Raw genomic sequence first — 22,002 nt, forward strand, 5'->3', positions numbered from 1 at the left:
TTGGACACCCCATAAAAATTTTATGGGGGTTTTATTCCTTAAAACCCCCCCAAACTTTTTTGTACGTTCCAATTAAATTATTATTGTAGTACCATTAGTTAAACAAGACTTTTTTGCCTTCAAGTACTTTTTCGAAAAGTCAGTTTTTATCGAGATATTTTGAATAGTTTTCAAATCCACCACATATTTGTATATGGTTAAGTACGATTATGGAGACTTTTATTTGTAATAATATGAAAATTTATTTATGATTTACATTTTTAGGTATATTTTGAACCATATTAAAAAATAAGCCACATCTCGATAAAAGGTGCCTTCTCGAAAAAATACAAAGAGAAAAAAAACTTTTAAAAACACTGTGTTTAACTAATATAGTATTTTTACTACAAAAACGTTATTACGTAGGTCAAAATTTTTGACGTAAGAGAACTGTCAAAACATTAGAATGTGACTTTTCATTATTGACATATTTTTATAAACATGACAATAATGAAAAGTCACATTCTAATGTTTTGACAGTTCTCTTACGTCAAAAATTGTGACCTACGTAATAACGTTTTTGTAGTAAAAATACTATAGTACCGCAGTAATATTTTAATTGTAACGTACACAAACATTTGGGGGGCTTAAAAGATCAAAACCCCCATTAAATGTTTATGTAAACATACTAAAAAATAAGGCTCAACTCGATGAAAACTGCCTTATCGAAAAAATACTAAGAGTCAAAAAAGTTTTAAGAATATTGAATTTAACTATTGGTACCACATTAATAATTTAATTGAGACGTACACAAAAGTTTGGGGGGTTTAAGGGAACAAAACCCCCATAAAATTTTTATGGGGTGCACAAATTTCACTTTAATTTTTCTTTAAGATGTTCCTGCCATAAGAATGCCACATGTCCATTTTCGATAAAAAATCTGCAATTAGTCCAGAAAGCCACTGCGCATCCGCTAGTAAAAATATTCCGATTCGGATTTTTTGCACAATCTTACTCAAAAAGGACCCCTTTTAACAAATTTGCATGTTGCCAGGACCAAAAGTGGGTCAAAAATTTTTTAAACGTTTTTTTTTGTTTTTTTTTCTTAAATTTTTTTTTGCATGGAACAAAGTTTTTTTAGGTTTTTTGGATCATTTCAAACAGAAAAGGTCTTTAGTGACTTTTCTCTAAAGTTGATAGTTTTTTACATATAAGCGACTGAAAGTTGAAAAATTGCGAAATCGGCCATTTTTAACCTTCAAAAACTATGTGAAAAGCTTAAAATTTGAATGTTGCCAAGGTAGGAAGGTATTCTTTAAACATCGATTGATGAAATCCCGAAGAGTTTTTTGCAATACAGTATTCAAGACTCCTTTGTTTTTTAATTTCTAATCACGCGGGCGCGACACTATTTTCCACCATTGCATGTGTATTGTATACAGTATGGTGCAAATGAAAGGAATAAATTCGTTATTTCGTAAACCGGCGACTTTAAGGAAAAAACCCGAAACAGTTCGAGTCTTATTTTTAAGTTATGATATTGTGGCATATATGGTATACTAGTGACGTCATCCGTCTGGGCGTGATGACGTAATCGATTTTTTAAATGAGAAAAGGGGTCGTGTGGCAGCTCATTTGAAAGGTTCTTCAATTCTCTATTCAGTAATGTAAACATTTACATAATTATTTATACAGGGTGTCCAAAAAATTTTTATTAAATTAAATTATTTGACAAAAAAAGAAGTAGAAGGACACCCTGTATAAATAATTATATAAATGTTTATATTACTGAAGAGAGAATTGAAGAACCTTTCAAATGAGCTAGCACACGACCCCCATTCTCATTTAAAAAAAATCATCGATTACGTCATTACGCCCAGATGGATGACGTCACTAGTATACCATATATGCCACAATATCATAACTTAAAAATAAAAATCGACCGGTTTCGGGATTTTTCCTTAAAGTCGCCGGTTTACGAAATAACGAATTTATTCCTTTGTGTGTGTGGTGTGTGTGTGTGTGTGTGTGTGTGTGTGTGTGGGTGTGTGCGTGTGTGTGTGTGTGTGTGTGTGTGTGTGTGTGTGTGTGTGTGTGTGTGTGTGTGTGTGTGTGTGTGTGTGTGTGTGTGTGTGTGTGTGTGTGTGTGTGTGTGTGTGTGTGTGTGTGTGTGTGTGTGTGTGTGTGTGTGTGTGTGTGTGTGTGTGTGTGTGTGTGTGTGTGTGTGTGTGTGTGTGTGTGTGTGTGTGTGTGTGTGTGTGTGTGTGTGTGTGTGTGTGTGTGTGTGTGTGTGTGTGTGTGTGTGTGTGTGTGTGTGTGTGTGTGTGTGTGTGTGTGTGTGTGTGTGTGTGTGTGTGTGTGTGTGTGTGTGTGTGTGTGTGTGTGTGTGTGTGTGTGTGTGTGTGTGTGTGTGTGTGTGTGTGTGTGTGTGTGTGTGTGTGTGTGTGTGTGTGTGTGTGTGTGTGTGTGTGTGTGTGTGTGTGTGTGTGTGTGTGTGTGTGTGTGTGTGTGTGTGTGTGTGTGTGTGTGTGTGTGTGTGTGTGTGTGTGTGTGTGTGTGTGTGTGTGTGTGTGTGTGTGTGTGTGTGTGTGTGTGTGTGTGTGTGTGTGTGTGTGTGTGTGTGTGTGTGTGTGTGTGTGTGTGTGTGTGTGTGTGTGTGTGTGTGTGTGTGTGTGTGTGTGTGTGTGTGTGTGTGTGTGTGTGTGTGTGTGTGTGTGTGTGTGTGTGTGTGTGTGTGTGTGTGTGTGTGTGTGTGTGTGTGTGTGTGTGTGTGTGTGTGTGTGTGTGTGTGTGTGTGTGTGTGTGTGTGTGTGTGTGTGTGTGTGTGTGTGTGTGTGTGTGTGTGTGTGTGTGTGTGTGTGTGTGTGTGTGTGTGTGTGTGTGTGTGTGTGTGTGTGTGTGTGTGTGTGTGTGTGTGTGTGTGTGTGTGTGTGTGTGTGTGTGTGTGTGTGTGTGTGTGTGTGTGTGTGTGTGTGTGTGTGTGTGTGTGTGTGTGTGTGTGTGTGTGTGTGTGTGTGTGTGTGTGTGTGTGTGTGTGTGTGTGTGTGTGTGTGTGTGTGTGTGTGTGTGTGTGTGTGTGTGTGTGTGTGTGTGTGTGTGTGTGTGTGTGTGTGTGTGTGTGTGTGTGTGTGTGTGTGTGTGTGTGTGTGTGTGTGTGTGTGTGTGTGTGTGTGTGTGTGTGTGTGTGTGTGTGTGTGTGTGTGTGTGTGTGTGTGTGTGTGTGTGTGTGTGTGTGTGTGTGTGTGTGTGTGTGTGTGTTTGTGTGTGTGAGTGAAAAAATGGCTTGGATGCGGGTCCGTTAGCCACAGATTTTTATTTTATTTTTACCTCAATTTATTAGTTTTGTTATATTCCCACCTATCTGACTCAAATGACTATATTTGTTTGTTTCAAGTAGTTTATGAGTAATTTAAATATTTCCATTTTATGACAACTTAGTAGATATTCTGTACTAATTGGAAAATTTATTCCTTTCATTTGCACCATACTGTCAGTGGAAATTAGTGTCGCGCACGCTTGATTAGCAATTAAAAAACAAAGGAGTTTTGAATATTGTATTGCAAAAAACTCTTCGTGATTTCATCAATCGATGTTTAAAGAATATCTGTCTACCTTGGCAACATTCAAATTTTAAGTTTTTCACACAGTTTTTGAGGGTTAAAAATGGCCGATTTCGCAATTTTTCAATTTTTAATCGCTTATATGTCAAAAAATATCAACTTTAGAGAAATGTCACTAAAGACCTTTTCTGTTTGGAATGATCCAAAAAACCTAAAAAAAGTTTGTTCCATACAAAAAAAATAATTTTAGGAAAAAAACAAAAAAAAAACGTTTAAAAATTTATTGACCCAATTTTGGTCCTGGCAACATGCAAATTTGTTAAAAGGGATCCTTTTTGAGTAAGATTGTGCAAAAAATCCGAATCGGAATATTTTTCCTAGCGGATGCGCAGTGGCTTTCTTCTGGACTAAATAGTTTTCGATATATTCGAAAAAATCGATTTTCATTTTGTAACTTCAAAGGGCTGTAACTTTTTTTATGTGTATATTTGTACTAAGGTAAGTTAGGTTTATTCGAACTATTTTTGGTTCCAGAATATGTGATTTAATTTATGATCTGTATTTTTGTTACACCCTGTATTATAAACGACGTCAGACAAATTTGGTGCAAGGGAAAAATATTTAATCCAAAAAATATTTTTCTTTTTGATACAATTACAATGGTGACTAAAGAAATAATAAGACATTCAGTATTACCAGTAGCGTAGAGAAAAAAAAATTAAACGGAATTGTCTATTATCCCGTGTAGAGTTAGCTAGTCCTATATCGGTCGGTTTTCCCGAGTGGATGATATTGAAATGACAAATATGGGTAGTTTTTCTTCTTCTTTAAGAGGCGTCTCCCAATTGGAGGTTGGATATCAATGATATCATCATCACCATCTTTACTCAATCTACTGCTGCTCTGAAAAGTTGTATGGAAATTAATTTAAACCAGTCCCTTAAATTGCTCAACCATGACAATCTCCTTCTTCCGATACCCTTTCCTCCTCTTATCTTTCCCTGTATTATCAGTTTTAGCATTTCATAACTTATTATTTCATAATTTAGCAGATATTGTAAGTATCTTATATTTATTGTGTTTATTATTTCGTATTCGTTGTCCATTCGTACAATATTTCCGTGTTCATTTTCTTCGGTCTCCATGCTATTCTAAGCATTCTTCTGTGACACCACATTTCAAATGACTGTAGCTTATTTGTTCTTGCTTTAATGCCCAGCTTTCAAGTCCTACATAATATTGCAGTATCGAAAACACGTAGCATCACTCAGAACTTTTGTTCTCAATTCTAATCTAAGGTAGGTACCTATTTAGGTATTTCAGAGAATTGTTTTTTACACACGGATTTCTTGCTTTTTCTATCCCGGCACTTATTTCTGTTGTTTGGTCATTACTTTCTGAAATCCAAGTTCCCAGGCAAGGGCGAATATAAGGGGGGGCCGAGGGGGCCCGGGCCCCTCCCGAAATAAAAATAAATAAACGAAAAATGGTTGATGAAGTTAAAAAATACAAGTTAACACAAAATATTGAAGTGGATGGAGATTGATTGATTTTATGGAGATTGATATATACTGTTTGTTGTGCATGCTGGCTGTTCGGAAGGATTTATCCAAGGAGCATAACTGGTTTATAGAGCCTACACTACTATTTTATAGTGGAGATTATCATTGTCAAATGAATTCCAAAATTTTTGAAAAATATGTAATAGAAAAATTGTTAAGACATTAAACAAGAAAAAGGGGAAAAAGCTCGGACTCGGAAGTAGGTGCTAATTATGGTAACCCCTCACTTACGTCCGTGCATTATTCTCCCCTTCCTTTTTTGGAATCTCCCTAAACGGCAACTTTGCTCAGAGTCGTTCTTAACGGAGCCAGTACATTTTACTTACTACCGCTTTAATTTTAGCGATATGGCAACGCTGTGCGGAACGTTCTCGGCGCATGCTGTGTTGATTGTTTTCAGAGAAGCGTCAGTTACAAACTGCAATTAAGTGGTGTTGAGTTTGCTTTATTTGTTATTCGTTTGTTGTTATCCGTTGTTATATAGTTCAGCTCATTTCGTTATGAAGAGACAAGCTTCAATTGAAACCTTTTTTACGAAAAGGCTAAACGTAAGTGAACAAGGCTAAACGTAAGTGAACCTAGTGAAGTTAACTGTGCCGTTAGCAATGATGCTGCGTCTTCTGTTGTTGCTACTACGAGCACCGATCCATTTCCAGTAGCAGAGGACCGTAACCAGTTAGGCTTATTACAAGTAAGAGCAAACAAATATGATATTGGACACTATTGTCAAATCAACTCTACTCAAAGCTTAACAAATGAAGAAAAAAATTCACTGTTAGAAAATGTTTGGAAACCTCCGATTGGATATAAATTTCCTACTATTTCTAGTTCAAACCATGCTAGATCTTTTCAAATGAAATGGCTAGAAGAATTTAAGTGGTTAGCATATTCCGAGGAAAAATCTGGGTCATTTTGTAAATACTGCGTAATATTTTCTCACTCCGAAACTGTAGGAAAAGGAGACCACCAAATGTCAGGGGCATTGGTAAATAAGGCTTTCACTAATTTGAAAAAGGCAAAAGAAGTATTTGGTAAACACGAAAAATGTACATATCACAAACGATCAATTTTGGTAGCTCAAAATACAAAATCTGTTGTAACTAAAAAATCGGAGAGTGTTATCAATCAACTAAATGCTCAAAGAATAATAGATATTAAAGAAAACAGGAAAAAGCTTATTCCTATAATAGAAAGTATAAGATTTTGCGGGAGGCAACAAATAGCACTAAGAGGCCACCGTGACAGTGGACGAATAGGCTTAGAAGAGCCAGAAAAAAATGATGGAAATTTCCGATCTTTGCTCAGATACAGGGCTAACAGTGGAGACAATGATCTAAAACTTCAATTATTGAGCAGTGGTTGTAAGAGTATGTACACAAGTTCTTTTATTCAAAATGAACTGATTAGCACGTTTGGTCATTTGATTCAAAGTCAGATTGTCACAAATGTCAGAAAATCTATTTTTTACTCTGTTTTGGCAGACGAAACAACTGACATTAGTCAAGTTGAACAGTTTTCTCTTTGTGTACGGTATGTCGACGACTCATCATATAAAATCAGAGAAGATTTCCTGACTTTTGTTCCAGTGTATGACGTTACTGGGGCAGCATTAGCTAACACAGTTTTGGATACCTTGTCAAGCTTAGGGCTTGACCTGAACAAATTGAGAGGCCAAGGGTACGATGGTGCTTCCACGATGAGAGGGCCCTTCAGAGGGGTGCAAGCGTGCATCAAACAGAAACTGCCTCTAGCGTTGTACACACACTGTTCTTCACATACCCTAAACTTATGTTTATCAGATGCAAGTAACATACCTTCTATAAAAAATTGCATGGGCGTTATTAAAGAAGTCTGCGCATTCTTCCATAAGTCAGCCAAAAGAACTGAAGTATTAAAATTAACCATTACTGAATGTTGTCCTGAACAAAAGAAAAAGAAACTTATTTCTTTATGTGAAACAAGATGGGTGGAGAGGCATGACTCGGTGCTTTTATTTAAGGAACTATTGGAACCCGTCAGTCTTTCCCTTCTGAAAATTGAAGAAGAATCAAGTGACTCAGCGCCTAAGGCACACGCTCTAGGTAGTTCTATCACTCAATTTCAATTTCTTGTAAATACTTTTGTTTTGAGCCATATGCTGTCTAAAACACATAACTTATCTGAGAATCTTCAAAAAAAGAACTTAGATCTCACACAGGCTGTGAAAAATGTTTCGAATGTCTTAGATCTGCTTTCACAAGAAAGGGAAAATGCCGATAACAACTTTAAAGTCCTGTATAGTCAAATACAGGAGCGGGCTGACAAACTTAAGATTAAAGAGGAGGTTCCTAGAATTTGCCGCCTTCAAACAGCCCGCAACAACGTTCCATACAGTACCCAAGAAGAGTACTATCGCCGAGCTGTTTATTTACCTTACCTAGACGATTTTTGCAATTCGCTGAAGGAACGCTTTGAGTTTCACAAGGAAACAGTTGCATCCTTACAAAACATCCTTCCAGAATTTTGTATCAAAACTGATTTCTGTGCATTGGAACCTGCTTTCAATTCCTATGAAGAGGATTTGTCCCATAAAGAGGTTGTGGAAAGCGAGTTCATGCTGTGGAAAGAAAGGTGGAGCCAAGAGAAGTATGAAAATCTTTCCAAGTCAGCCGTAAGCTCTCTTGAAAAATGTGACCAAGATTTCTTCCCAAACATTTATGTTCTATTAAAACTGCTAGCAGTTCTGCCTGTTTCTGTGGCAACCGTGGAAAGATCGTTCTCAAGTTTAAGAAGGCTAAAAACATACTTGAGAAATAGCACTTCGGAAAATAGGCTTAATGGGCTAGCGTTGCTTTCAATCCACAGAGACTTTGCAATAAGCAATGAAGAAGTTCTTGACAAGTTTGCGAGTGTACCAAGAAACCTTGATTTTGTGTTGTAAACTTAAAATATAAAAGTTGTAATAAAGTTGCAAACTTAAAATATTAAATTAAAATAAAAATATACCAATTCTTTAAATTTTTTTTCGTGGGAGTATACCCGAACCCCCCTCTGCTTATTCCATACCCCCCCCCCCCCGGATTCCCCGGTTATTGGCCCCCCCCCAAAATATTTTCCTATATCCGCCACTGTTCCCAGGTAATTGTAGGTTGTAGGTACTTATCATCAATCAACCCTTTCTATCGGTTATCGGTACATTTCCCAAATGCATGTTTGACCGTATATTTGTTTTCTAAGGCGGTACCTACATTGGATCCGTATTTTTCCGATCCGATCCGATCCGACGTCGGATTAAAAAATAAACCCATAGTATTAAATGGTGGCACCTACATTGGATCCGTTTTTCTCCGATCCGACCCGATATAGACCGACGTCTAAGTGCTTCTCTGCTGTAGCTTCTCCTATCAATCGCCCGATATCGGGTGATTTACGGATCCAATGTAGGTGCCGCCATTTAATACCGTTTCAAAACCGAAATAAACGAAAGGTCGAACATACACATATGAATCGTATATTTAAATCCGATGGAGAAAATCCATTTTGGCCTATTCGCGCTGCATGCCCTGAACGTATTCTGAACTGAAGCAAACTCAATTTGTTGACCGGTTTTAGTACACTTATATTGAGTACACTTTAATTATGAACTCGCGCTCAGAACTTCCTATGGTCTACGGTTTGGTTGAGCTAATGATTATATTACTTGAGAATCAGCGGCGTAACTAGCTGGTGGCAGAAAGTAAATTAAAACATTTGATGCACGACCCATTTTAATTATCGGTTTTAATTATCGGAAAAATTTAAAGCGGAAATAAAAATGCTCAACTTGTCGATAAGAATCATCACTTATAAAATCGGATTATCACTTACAATGCACTTCACTTTTAGTAATTGATTAAAGGCACAATCAAGTACCAGAAAACCGCGACGTCGTTATAAATTAGGTAAGTAAATTGGAAAAACATTTAATACCAAGTAATATTTTTCTTTTTGATGCATATATATATATATATATATATATATATATATATATATATATATATATAATTGGTTCATAACGTTCTACGAGACGTCTTCCGATTCCCAATCGCCATTGCTCTCGATCGTAGCACATGTCTTCGTTCAAGCCTCTTTCCCTGATTTCCCTATGGATTCCTTCTATCCAGCTTTTCCTAGGTCTTCCTCTTTTCCGCCGTCCTTTTGGTGCCCATCGTAGCACTTGCTTGGGTAGTCTGTCTTCTTCCATACGTTGTACGTGGCCAAACCATCTTAGTTGCTTTGTTTTTATATCGTCCATTATTGTATGCTTTATATCCATTATCTCCAATATTCTTGTATTTCTGATTTTTTGTATTCTTGATATACCAGCAGATCTTCTCCAGAAGTCCATTTCAGTTGTTCTGAGCATATTTTCGGATTTTTCTTTAAGTGGCCAAACTTCGCTGCTGTATGTTATAATGCTCTTAACAATGCTGTTATAGATGTTACGTTTATTTTCTTTGGAGATACTTTGGTCCCATAGGATTTTGTTCAATAATGCGATAGCTTTCCTTCCTTGTGTGCACCTTTCTTGGATATTCTTGTCCAACGTTCCATCTTCTGTAATTTTAAGACCCAAGTATTTATATTCCTGACAGTGATTAATAGTTATTTCATTTTCCAACGCTAGATCCTGCTGTATACCTCCAACGCACATATATTCCGTTTTCTTGGTATTCACTTCTAAACCCCAGTTCCGGTACTCTTCTATGATTTTTCGGGTCATATATTCAATATCGTGATAATCCTGGGCCATAAGAATCTGATCATCCGCAAAACATAGAGTGTATAGCAATAGCATGTTATCACCATTTAGCGGTATACCCATATTCTTACATTTCCTTTTCCAGGATTTCAAAACTTGCTCTAAATATATTTTAAATAGTGTCGGCGATAGACAGCAGCCCTGTTTAAGACCCTTATTCACTTCAAATCCTGACGAGATTTCCTTGCCTAGCTTAACTTTTGCTATATTATGTTGGTATAGATTTTTTACAGCTTTAATGAGGTTCAGACTGATGTTAGTTTTTTCGAGGGCTTCCCAAAGTTTACTTTGTGGTACAGTATCGTATGCTTTTTTTAAGTCTATGTACACTAAATGCAGTTCTTGATTGTAGGCTATTTGTTTGTCTATTAACTGTGTTACACAATATAGGTGGTCAGTGGTGGATCTGCCAGCGCGGAAACCGGCTTGCTCTTCGGCCTCTAAGTCCTTGTATTCTTCTTCTATTTTATTTTTGATAATTTTTCCGTAAACTCTGCTGATGGTGCTTGTGACAGATATTCCCCGGTAATTATCGCATATATTTTTACTGCCTTTCTTGTGTATTGTAGAAATTACAGACAATTGCCATTCTTTTGGTATGACTTCGCCATTCATACATCTATTAAATAGATCTCTTAGGTATTCATACAGGGTGTTGCTACCGTATTTGAGCAGTTCTGGTGCTATGTCGCCAGGCCCTGACGCTTTTCTATTTTTTAGGGATTTGCATGCATTTCGTACTTCTTCCAGTCTTAACCGAATCGGTGAGCCACTGACAATTACATTGAAACTTTCGTGATCTTCGTTTTTAATAAAATCTTCTCTATTTTCTACTAGTAACTGCTTGAAATAGCCATCCCACTTTTCCAGAGTAATCGATGTTATTATATCCCTTTTGGTATCTGTTCTCAACGTTTTAAGGAATTTCCAGCTCTCTGTGTTTCTTGTTCCCCCTATATAGGCGTTAAGTTGATTGCATTTTTTTGTCCACGTTTCGTTTTTCTTCTGTGTGATTTTTTTCCGCACTCTTGCTTGTGCTTCTTTGTATAAAACCTTATCGGAAGCTTTCTGTGTACTCATATATTTCCGGTACTTTTCTCTCTTATCGTCTATTTCGGTGGCTATTTCTAAGTCCCACCAGTATGGTTTATTTCTTATGTTGTCTTTGTACTCCCCCAATGCCTCATATGCAGCTTCGTGTATACATTGTGTTATATGTGTATGAAGATGTTCCGTATTTATAAATGTATATTGTCCTTTCAGTTTCTCGTCCAGTCGCTTTTCGTATAACGTTCTTATGCTTGTTTGTTGTAAGCTTTCTAGGTTATATTTCTTTTTTGGTTCCAATTTGTTTCCTCCTTGTTCTCGTGGATTTAGATTTTTTTGAGATTTCATTCCGGGGAACAGTACTTCCGCTTTTAGAAGATGATGGTCACTGCCGCATGTTGCTCCTCTATAAACCCTTACATCGTTAATTTTCATTCGACTCCGTGCAATTGTGATTTCGACTCCGTTTTGATGCAATTGTGACTAAAGAAATAATAAGACACTCAGAATTTTCTGTAGCGTAGAGAAAAAAATTAAACGGTATTGTTTATTATTCCGTGTGGAATTAATATAGGTAGGTAGTCCTACATCGGTCGGGTTCCCGGGCGGCTTTATTATATATCTTCCAAATATTGACTCTCTCTTCAGTCCTGACCTCCTGGAAGGAGTGGAGTGGTCATCGTTATGTGCCCGTCTCCAAGGATCTCTGTCTCTGGTCATTTCTTTAAACTCATGCATAGGTCTTTTGCATATTCCTGTAATTTTGCCGATTCATCTTGTTGGGGATCTTACTCGTGATCTGCTGCCTACTACCTTTCTTTGGATAAGTCTTTCCATATTTGTGTATGCTCTCATAAAATGTTTAAAGTATTTTAATTGTTAGAGAATTACTTTGCTGGAGAGCCGTTTGCTTATCTAAAACTCATTTAAAATTGAGTTATTTGTCCTGTGCTCTGTCCGCGGAATTCGTAACATCCTTCTCCAAACTATATCTCTCGTTACTCTAAGTACTCCAAGTTTCTCATTACTTCTCATATTCGCATATTTATGTCAAATGTACCTACTCCAATTTTCGTTTTTTTTTATCGTAATAAGCACATCTAAAAATCCTTCATTCTCTTCACAGATGTCTCCGACAGAATCTAAGCTACCACTCTCAAGCTAAGAAAGTAGAACTCGGTATATTTTTTAAATTCATCTGGAATGGTATGAAGCGTTGTCCATGACAATTACACTGTTTTTGGTCAATTTTGCGAGACAAGTTTTCTCAAACCAAGACTCAAAAAGACGACTGTTGCTAAATAACAATGTTTAATATTAGTTTAAATTCTTATCACACGGTTTATTAGTTATAATATATAGACTTATATAATTGTTTCCTAAAATTCAATAATCTCTACGGATGCCGTTACTTGCTTGCAAACTAACTTTCCAAATATAATTCTAATGCATTCTTAAGATTTATAACAATGACAGTATTTAGAAATTCTTATATATCAGTTTTTGTTATCCAAAATTCCCAAGCGGCCCGATTCACAAGAAAGAGGGCTGACGTAAATTTTAACCAAAAAGGAAAATCTGAAGGCCAAGGAAGACCGTTGCGATGAAATGGGGATGGGGGGTGTTCCTGTGTTCGGACAGGACAGTACAGTTGAAAGAGCCAGACAGGACAGTCGTACAGTTGGAGTGAGCTCAACGCTCTCGGTTCCGCGCAAACCGGACTCTTAATAAGTGTTGAGTAACTAGTGTCAATTATTTTTATGTTTTTGTGCTCATAGTGCATTTATTGAGCTATCGCAAGCAAGCTATCGGCGTCCAAAATTTCGTTATTGTAATTGTTCTTTAGTAAATAGACTTACTGAAAACGTTCTTTTCGTATATTTCATTTGTCCCAAAGCCTTTGGGTGGTCCTTCGTATAAGTATAGAAAAAGTGAAACCATTTCCCTAAAGAAAGAAAATTCAATTTCCCAAGGGAAAAACCAGCGACCTATGACTGGTGCGCGAAACAAAGGCACCAGGACGAAGTGTAAGGACAACAACACCTGCATCTTCGCACAACGACTGTTTATTTCATCGTGGTATAGTCGATTGACGCATCTTTAATTTTTTTTCAGATATCAATACTGCGTCGTTGATCCATCCGTTTTCTCCACCGCACTTAAAATAATCGAGAAAGATACTGAGAAAAATATACTTATGGCCCGCTGCAAGAGGAAGACGGCACATGAAGAATCAGAAATCAGAAGAATCGACGTGGTTAATGAACTGAATAAAGGGTATGATATTGTAAGATTTGTGAAAGGTCAAAGACTGTCATAGCTGGGACATGCTCAGCGACAAGAAGATACAAAAATGACTAAGAAAATATTACAATGGAAGCCCGTAGGAAGGCGAAAAGAAGGAAGGTCTAGAACGAGATGGTTGGATGACGTAGAAGACGATCTGAAAACCATGAATATAAGACAATGGAGGAGAAGGGCATAAGAGAAATCTGAACGGAAGGACATAGCGAGACAGGCAAAGACTCATCCAGGGTTATGATGCCAAAAGAAGAAGAAGAAGTGTAAAATAATAATAATTGTACCTTTATTGGATGGTAATGCGACTGAACATTTTAATTATTGTTTATCCAGCCTTCTTTTACGGTGTCGTACGTATCGTTCCATGTTTTCTCCCGGTGGCGCCCAAAATCCCGACAGGCCAAAATCCCGATATGCAACAATCCTCGCATAAGCAAAAATCCCGACCCCTACATTTTGAATATTTATTGTTTCCTTTTCAAATGCAATACCAAATCATATTATACAGTATGTATTGAAATTGAAAAATTAATTACTTAGATACTAATAAGTAGGTACGGGAACTAATTATTATGTATTTTAAAAGAAAAAAATCATTAAACACTTCATTTTATAATACAGGGTGATTGATTAGTAGGGTAAAGATCAATAGCTCCGCTATAGTAATAGATAGCAATAAAAGTTAATAATAAAAATTTTAGCCACCTTTGAGCTTCATATTACAAAATTAGTTATAATGTTACAGGATGTTCGATAACACAGTGGCAGACCTAACTTATGTTTTTTTAAATGGAACACCCTATATTTTATTTTATATTCGAAATTCTGTTAACTTCTTTTTCACAAAAATATAAAGGTTTGTAATGTTATATAGGGTATTTACAAAGTTATAACCAATTTTGTATGAAAATCGTAACAAGTTCAACTCCCTGTATAAATAAAAATAAGCAAAACAGCAATGGTTTATTAATGCCATATTTCTTTATTTATTGTCAAAATTTTTAAGAATTATTGATATTGCTAATTTTCTTTATATCAAATACAGGGTGAGTCAAAACGCAAGTACATTATTTTCTCAGTAATGTTAAATGGAACACCCTGTAATTTATATCATTAATGAAAAGTAACATTAACGTACTTTAATTTTTATATAACATTCCCTATGCCCAAATTTATTAGTTTTCGAGATATTTTCATTTTTCAGAGCAAATTATTTTAGGTGTTTCAATTTATCTAAATTTTAAGTAAGCCATGACTGAATACTGAATTGACAATTGAAGATTACCGATTATCAATCCGGTAATCAATGTAACACTGTAGCAAATAAAGAAATAAAAATAATTTATTAGTAATACATTTTACAAACAAAAACACAACCACTACATGCAACATTTTTGAAACAATTAAAAACTATCTTTTTATGTAAATGCAACAAATAAACAAAGAAAATTAGTATAAATTTTACAAAAAAACACACAAACACAAAATACAATATTTTGTGAAGACAATTAAACACTACTTTTGTATGTAAATGTAACAATGTAACAAATAAAGAACGAAACATAATTTATCAGTAATACATTTTGCAAAAAAACATGTTTGAAAAAATTAGAAGCTACTTTTAATAAAATATTTTTAATATTTAATTACATAAGGTGTTCAAAATTATCTCGTAACACATTCATGTTCGCCTAAAAACGATCATTGAATGAGCTACTTGCTCTACGGAGCATTTGTAAATTAACACATCGAAATACAATTTTAGACCAGTGCAAAAACAATAAAAAATTAATAGCAGGATGAGACTAATTCCAAATGAAAGTACACATATTAGATAACATGTGGAACATTTTTCACCAAATCTGGATGAGGGGAACATAGGTTGGGGGAGCGCTTTTAGGGGTGAAAACGGTTAATTACGATTTGCGGCAAAACGGCACATCCTATCGAAAAAAGTTAAATCGCAAAGTTGTAGGCTATAGAAAGATCTATAACTTTTGTAAATAAGCATTTTTCACATAACCTCAAAATATCCGAGAAAATTGGAAAATTCGATGTTTTTGATTTTATTTTTTTTTCTCACTGAAAAACCATTTTTTTTTACCAAATATGGTGGAAACTTACCTCTTTATGTCCCAAACACGTTGTAATTTTTTTGTATAAAAATATTTTTTAAAACTCTTGTTTTTTATGTTTAAGGGAAAATGTAAGCATTTTTTCAATTGAAAAATCTCCCGAAATTTTTTTAGCTTTTTTAAAGAAGTTGGCATTTTTTTGTTTATTGAAACCTCTATTTTCTAATGGTGTAAAAAAATATATACGTTACAGTGGAACATTTTGTCACAAAAGGCAAAAATCGGAAATTTATTTTCAACCCCTCACCATTTTCAGATTCTCAGACGTAATGTAAGTTGCATAGCTGCGGAAAGCTGCATAGAGGAAACTGCAGAATCTGTAAGCATTACCATAGCCACCTTTACTTTACAAGCCATGAAGAGAAAAAGGCAACGTCGCAATTGATGACGTCCGTAGTCTGACTTTCGGACTACCGCTTTCGAAACTACGATTTTAAAGTACAAATTCTGGTAAAATTTATAGTATTTTTTGAGTCGAACAAGAAAATATTATTAATTGGAAGTTTGTACAAAATAATATTAAAAGTAATTCCTTGTAAGTAACGTTTATTATACAAAAAAAAACCAATAACAAGAATATAAACGGGATTAATTTTTTTCGAATCCTAAGAAAACTAATAAGTATTTTTCAAAAATTTAAACGCAGAGTGAAAGATTACGTTAGCACCAAAGACCCAAAGTCCCTGAAAACTCCTATGTTTATTTTAATAAGTTACAGGGGTGAAAAACTAAGAAAATTTAGTGTGATTTTTAGTTTCAAATATGTCATTAAAAAAAACTTTTCATTCATTCTAAGGGATTTTTGGCCCTCGGTAATAAAGTAATCCTTTATTCTGCGTTTAAATTTTTCAAAAATACTTATTAGTTTTCTCAGAATTCGAAAAAAATGATTACCTTTAAAATACAGGCGTCAAAATTTTTCATTTTGTTCCTTTCCCCTTAAAGTATATCGCACTTATTTAGAAACACCCTGAATTGATAAAGAACAAATCTAGTTGTTAAACATAAGCGAATTAATAAAAAAAAACAGAATATTAAGAAAACCGGAGTCTATTTTTTAAATGCCCGGTACACCATAAAAATTTAACTATTTAGCAACAATATTATTACAGCGGTATTGTTAAAGAATTAGGCTATAACATATTATAAAAATCACTTAAATCTGCCAACAGGTTTAGGAAATATGAGACATTAAAAATGACAAAATTTTTAAGTGGACGGATTTCTATATGCACGCAAGTTTATATAAAAATATATTATATTGAACTAAAATCATCTTAATAATATACCTTTTAATGTTCTTTATAATTTGGAGCACGAAATATTGTAAAATATTTCAGTTTCTCTGTAAATAAAGTGAAAATTATTTAAAAACAAATGAGAACTGTCCAGGGGCGTCATTTGGGCGTCCAGGGGGGGGCATTTGCCCCCCCCTGGCCCAAAAAAATGACTGAAATTTACAAAAAATACATCAATATTCATCATAACATCATATATAACGTATAATATATATAGTGCTTGCCCCCCCCAAACAAAATTTCAAATGACGCTCCTGGAACTGTCAGAATTAATCGGTCTACCAATAGATGTTGCCAAGTTTCAACTTCATGGCTTGTTAAGTAAAGGTGGCTATGGCATTACCAAATGTGATGAAGAAATGCCATCAAAGAAGCAAAAACTTAATTAATTGATGAAAAATTGGCCATTAAAATTATAATAATTACTTTCTTTTGTATTAAATAAACTTTTTCGTTAAAAAAGTTGTTGCGACTTTTAATTTGGTTCATGAGAAAAAAGTTTTAAAAAAATGTAGCTTATAGGTAAGTAGGCGACTTTAAAAAAAAGTATAGTTTAAAAAAAAATAAAAAACACGCTTTTAAAGCACTAAAAATTTAAAAATAACTTTTAAAATTAAAGCTAGTAATATTTTATTTTTAAATTTTTAGTGCTTTAAAAGCGTGTTTTTTATTTTTTTTTAACTATAATTTATTCACAAAATTAAAAATCACAGACAACGGCATCACTGTAGTAAATTTTTAACAGAGGTTCGTTGGTTCCTGCTCGCTATGCAACTTATATTACGTCTGAGAATCTGAAAATGGTGAGACGTTGAAAATAAATTTCCAATTTTTGCCTTTTGTGACAAAATTTTCCACAGTAACGTATATATTTTTTACACCACCAGAAAATAGAGGTTTCAATAAACAAAAAAAATGCCAACTTCTTTAAAAAAGCTAAAAAAATTTCGGGAGATTTTTCAATTGAAAAAAGGCTTACATTTCCCTTAAACATAAAAAACAAGAGTTTAAAAAAATATTTTTATACAGAAAAATTACAGCGTGTTTGGGACAGAAAGAGGTAAGTTTCCACCATATTTGTTAAAAAAAATTTTTTTTTTCAGTGAGAAAAAAAAATAAAATCAAAAACATCGAATTTTCCAATTTTCTCGGATATTTTGAGGTTATGTGAAAAATATTTATTTACAAAAGTTGTAGATCTTTTTATTACCTACAACTTTGCGATTTAACTTTTTTCGATAGGATGTGCCGTTTTGCCGCAAATCGTAATTAACCGTTTTCACCCCTAAAAACGCTCCCCCAACCCATGTTCCCCTCATCCAGATTTGGTGAAAAATGTTCCACATGTTATCTAATATGTGTACTTTCATTTGGAATTGGTCTCATCCTGCTATTAATTTTTTATTTTTTTGGTCCATTTTAGAGCTATCTGCACTGGTCTATTTGTATTCTATTTTTCATCTCATCCCTTGTTGTTGGAGGTATTTTATAAACTTCATTATTAACGTAACCCCAAAAAATCAGTCCAGTTTATTAAATTCTGGTGATTTGGGTGGCCACGCTACTGGTCCATGGAAAAATGAAAATATCTCTTAAACTAATAAATTTAGACATAGGGAATGTTATCTAAAAATTAAAGTACGGTAATGGTACTTTTCAATAGTGATATAAAATACAGTGTGTTCCATTTAAAATTACTGAGAAAATAATGTACTTGCGTTTTGACTCACCCTGTATTTGATATAAAGAAAATTAGCAATATCGACCATTCTTGAAAATTTTGACAATACGTTAAAAAATATGGCATTAATAAACCATTGTTGTTTTGCTTATTTTTATTTATACAGGGAGTTGAACTTGGTTACGATTTTCATATAAAATTGGTTATAACTTTGTAAATACCCTGTATAACATAACAAACCTTTATATTTTTGTGATGGAGAAGTTAACAGGATTTCTAATTTAAAATAAAATATAGGGTGTTCCATTTAAAAAAACATAAGTTTGGTCTGCCACTGTGTTATCGAACACCCTGTAACATTCTAACTAATTTTGTAATGAAGCTCAAAGGTGGCTAAAATTTTTGTTATTAATTTTTATTGCTATCTATTACTATAGCGGAGCTATTGAGCTTTACCCTACTAATCAATCACCCTGTATAAAAGCTCTACACTGAAATGGAAGGTTGTAAGTGACATGATAATATGTATTATATAAAAGTTAACTTGAATTCAGGATTTGATTACCTATACACAATATATTATTGGACTATACAGGGTGTCCAGAAACTCTACCGACAAACGAAGACAGGAGATTCCTCATATAATTTTAAGACATTTAAACCCAATTCATCTAGTCCGAAAATGCTTCCTAAGGGAGCTAGAGCTCTTTGAAGATGGCGTCTTGTAATTAGTTTTTCTTAAATACCTCCAGAACGCTTCTATTTAGAGAAACAAAAATTGGTACACATATTTATCTTCCAGAGATAAATCGATTTCATCTATTGTGAATTTCTAGTACTGGTCATAGGCGTCCGTTTTGGGTAGGGCAACGGTTATTTTATCGCATAACTTTTTTGTTTTGAACTTATAAGCATTTTTGATACTGGATTATTATATTATGAGATATTATAGTACTAAAAGGTACTCTTGATTTAAGTCGGTAGGACACACGGTTTTCTAGAAAAATCGATTTGAACATTTTTCGTTTTTTAAATTTGAAAAAAAAATTAAAAATTAAAAAAAAACGGTGTATTTTACCAACTTATAGCAGGAGTAACTTTTAGTACTAGAATACCTCACACTTTAATAATCTAAAGACAAAAATTCTTAAAAATTAAGTACAATTAAGTAAGAAACTAGTAATTGAAAAGAAGTTATCACATTTAAAATTTAAAGTTAGTTCCTCTCTAAATGATTATAATGCATTCTCGAGCCTTAGAAGTAAATGTAAAGCTCTAACAAAAACTTGTCATAATAACTTTATAGAAAAAACTGAGAATTCCATTCATAGTAACATTAAATCGTTTTGGTCATTCATAAATTCAAAACGAACGAGGACAGGTTTACCAAATGAAATGTCTTTGAACAATATCACTTATACAACTCCAAGTGATATTGCAAATGCTTTTGCATTATATTTCTCATCAGTTTATTCTGAGAAAGTAATCAGTAAACGTGTTTTACCTCCCACCACCAATATAACGATTAATTCATGTAATATTACAATATCTCAAGTATATGAAAGGATGATGGCGTTAGATGTGAACAGAGGTGCTGGTCCTGACAAAATACCTCCTATAGTTTTGAAGAAATGCAGTTTTATTTTGGCCAGACCATTGTGGAAAATTTTTAATTCTTCTTTGTATACTGGTTACTTTCCTGATTCATGGAAATTAAGTTTTTTAACGCCAATACATAAAGCTGGTAGTAGATCTGACATTACAAATTATAGACCGATTTCTATATTAAGTACCATTCCTAAGTTATTTGAAAGCTTAGTGTCCGACTGCCTCTCGGTATGTTTCAAATTGTTTCCAGTAGATGAGCAATATGGTTTTCAGAAACACAAATCATCGGAATTAAATCTTCTTTGCTATTTGAATGCGTTGTCAAGTGCTTTGGAGGGTGGGTATCAAATTGATTCTGTTTATACAGACTTCTCCAAGGCATTTGACAGGGTAAATCATAACATCCTATTGTCTAAATTGGAAGCTGCTGGAGTAGATGGGAAACTGCTTGAATGGCTGGAAAGCTACCTAATAGGAAGGCGCCAAGCAGTAAGGATCCAGGATTGTCTATCTCAGGATGTAGTTGTCAGTTCTGGGGTCCCTCAGGGTTCACATCTGGGTCCGCTATTATTTATTATATTTATAAATGATATTGCAGATATAAACTGTGATAAGCTTTTGTTTGCGGATGATTTAAAAATCTTTTCGAAAATATCTAGTCCTGACGATTGCGAAAATCTGCAATTTCAATTAAATAAAATACAGAATTGGTGTAAAGAAAATGAAATGGAGCTAAATATCAAAAAGTGTCATAAAATTAGTTTTTATCAAGGTAGAACGTGTATTCCGTTTGAATATAAACTTGATAACACACCACTAGATTGTGTTAATACAATAAGAGATCTTGGAACACTGTTTGACAAATCGCTAAAATTCGCAGATCATATTGATTCTATTATTTCAAAGGCTTTACAGATGCTTGGCTTCATGAAACGAAACTGCTATGATTTTAAAAGTCCCAATACCCTAAAATTGTTATACTGTTCTCTTGTTAGACCTTACTTGGAATACTGTTGTAGTATTTGGTCACCTTACTATAATGTTTACGCAGAAAAAATTGAAAAGGTCCAAAACAAATTCCTTAGGTTTTTAGGATTTAAAATTAGAGCTATTACTGGGAGTAACAGGTTTTACAGTTATGACGAAATTAGAGCATTTATAAATATCAATACACTGGAAGAACGTCGTTATCACCATGATTTGAAAATTCTATATAGTTTGTTAAATGGTACAGCAAATAGTCATTATTTATTGTCTAAGGTTGGTTTTAAAGTTCCTTCATACAGTACTCGAAATGCAGTAGAAACCACTTTTCATGTACCATTTCATCGATGTAATTATGGCCTCAATGAACCTATAACTAGAATGTTACGTCTAGCAAATCAAAATACCGAGAGGCTTAATTTTAGTTCCACACCCAACCAATTTATACGCAACTTACAACAAATTAATATTGCCTCTTAATTGTTTTGTTATGTCCACCTTTACCAGTCTGTTTTTAATTTGTTTTGTATGTAATTTATATTATTTATGTTAACTCTATTTTAACTATTATATTTTATGTGTTATATATATATGACTTATATTTAGTATACTAAATTGTTCCAAAATTTGTAAACAATTGTAACTTTATTGGGCTTGTCCCGTGGAAATAAAAAAACAAAAACAAAACAAAAAAGTTATGCGATAAAATAACCCTTGACCTACCCAAAACGGACGCATATGACCGATACTAGAAATTCGCAATTAATGAAATCGATTCGTGTCTCTGGAATATAAATAAACGTACCAGTTTTCGTTTTTCTAAATGTTTTTTTTTGAAATTTTTTTGGAAATTCAAGAAACGAAAAATTTTCAAATCGATTTTTCTAGAAAACGGTGTGTTTTACCGACTTAAAGCAAGAGTACTTTTTAGTACTAGCATGCCTCATAATTTAATAATCCAGTGTTAAAGATGCTTAAAAGTTAAAGACAAAAAGTTATGCGATAAAATAACCGTTGCTCTACCCAAAACGGACGCCTATGAACGGTGCTAGAAATTAACAATAAAT

At 34.1% G+C, this 22,002-nt stretch overlaps 2 protein-coding genes across 3 annotated transcripts in view; both read left to right on the plus strand.

Annotated features, from left to right (window-relative positions):
* LOC126887114 (GATOR complex protein WDR59) overlaps window positions 1-22,002 on the plus strand; it is a 321,890-nt gene that overhangs the window by 182,715 nt on the left and 117,173 nt on the right. The gene's annotated exons all lie outside the window — the stretch shown is intronic.
* Window positions 6,933-8,021, plus strand: LOC126886272 (52 kDa repressor of the inhibitor of the protein kinase-like). Its single transcript, XM_050653142.1, has one exon. The coding sequence runs from the start codon at window positions 6,933-6,935 to the stop codon at window positions 8,019-8,021; it is 1,089 nt and encodes a 362-aa protein (XP_050509099.1).

Source organism: Diabrotica virgifera, chromosome 6, assembly GCF_917563875.1.
Source record: "Diabrotica virgifera virgifera chromosome 6, PGI_DIABVI_V3a".
Lineage (NCBI taxonomy): Eukaryota > Metazoa > Arthropoda > Insecta > Coleoptera > Chrysomelidae > Diabrotica > Diabrotica virgifera.